This window comes from Suricata suricatta, chromosome 6 (assembly GCF_006229205.1).
Source record: "Suricata suricatta isolate VVHF042 chromosome 6, meerkat_22Aug2017_6uvM2_HiC, whole genome shotgun sequence".
NCBI lineage: Eukaryota > Metazoa > Chordata > Mammalia > Carnivora > Herpestidae > Suricata > Suricata suricatta.
The window spans coordinates 99,741,893-99,743,277 of record NC_043705.1 but is presented as its reverse complement, the minus strand read 5'-3'; the positions used below and the strand labels follow the sequence as shown (position 1 = coordinate 99,743,277).

Below are 1,385 nucleotides of genomic sequence, written 5' to 3'. Positions count from 1 at the left end.
TGTTCCCTTACTCATAAAACACTACCAAAGCAGCAATAAATTCAGATATTTCAAAAATCAAGACAGTATAAGTGGACACTGAGAAAAAAGTGATACTGAATTTTAAGCAATTTCTTATAGATTGCCCTAGTATAAACTATAATAAGCCCAAATTGTACCTTAAAGAGCTAAATAATAATTTGACTTTTAGTCCATAAGAAAACTTCTGTAATATGGAATGAACGTGAATACAGCTACTAATTTCACCTGATCCCAGAAGGTGTCAGGAAGCCCCACTGAAACCTCAGGAAGTGGCAACGGTCTAAAACGCCGTCAGAAGAGGCAGTTATTCCCTAAATTCCCATCTTTATCACTGCCTGAGAGCCATTATTCTCTCTTCTTCAAATCATTTTCTCCTTTCTCTCAATGCTTTCTCTGCTTCAGCATTATACAAAATAAAATTTGATACATTTCTTGGACTAAATCTTATGCTCTCCATTTTTCATTTTAAAATTGGACAAATATAAAAAGTATTAAATATCTCTGAAGAAGAAAAATATTGACTTGTAATTAATTACATGGCCTTTGATGTGATTTCTAACTATAGGAATCTTGAAAAGAAAAAAACCCAGAAATGTCAAACATGTAGCAAAAATAAAAATATAAACTTGTCACCTTAAGCTAATACTAATTACTCATCCATCCATTTTCTGTGTCAAAACATTATCTAAATCTTCAGACAAAATCTACATATATAAAGAATATTACAAAAAAATTTTAGGAAGTTTCTTACTTGTCTCTGGATGCTCCCAGCGCCAAAACAATAGGATCTGCAATCTCTAACATAGACTGTAGGATAGAAGCTACGACAATGAAAAGGATAATACTGAGCAGGAATGCCCGGTGAACAACCTGGAGTTCTATGAGGCCAGTCTGTACTGCCAGGATTAACAGTGTAACTCCTTCCGTCATGCCCCTAAGAAAAAGCATATGTTTTCAGAAAAAAAAACCAAACAAACAATAATCAGAATCTCATTTCATTCCTAGAGCAAATAATCCTGATCAGAATGTTAACACATATAGTATATAACACAGATACAAGAGTAATACATAGTCACAATAAACCACTATACATGTAAAACATAATACTGTTATTTTAGCATATAATGAGGAGAATAAAAGCAATTTCTAAGATAAATAAAAGTGTTCTAACTAGGTTTTGCTAATGAATGTTCAGCAGTGTGGGACATGGGAATAAAAAGATAAATCTGATGAACTATAAAATGTTAATTTGGAATGTTTAAAAAATCTGCTACCAAATTTCCATCTCCCTAAAGATCACTTGTTCCCTTACTCATAAAACACTACCAAAGCAGCAATAAATTCAGATATTTCAAAAATCAAGA

At 32.3% G+C, this 1,385-nt stretch overlaps 1 protein-coding gene across 3 annotated transcripts in view; it reads right to left on the bottom strand.

Annotated features, from left to right (window-relative positions):
• Positions 1-1,385, bottom strand: part of RNF145 (ring finger protein 145) — a 93,197-nt gene that overhangs the window by 11,598 nt on the left and 80,214 nt on the right. For all 3 annotated transcript variants that reach the window (XM_029942935.1, XM_029942933.1, XM_029942932.1), the window contains one exon: positions 773-955. In XM_029942935.1, coding sequence (XP_029798795.1) covers positions 773-955 — 183 coding nt within the window. The remainder of the gene's footprint in view (positions 1-772; positions 956-1,385) is intronic.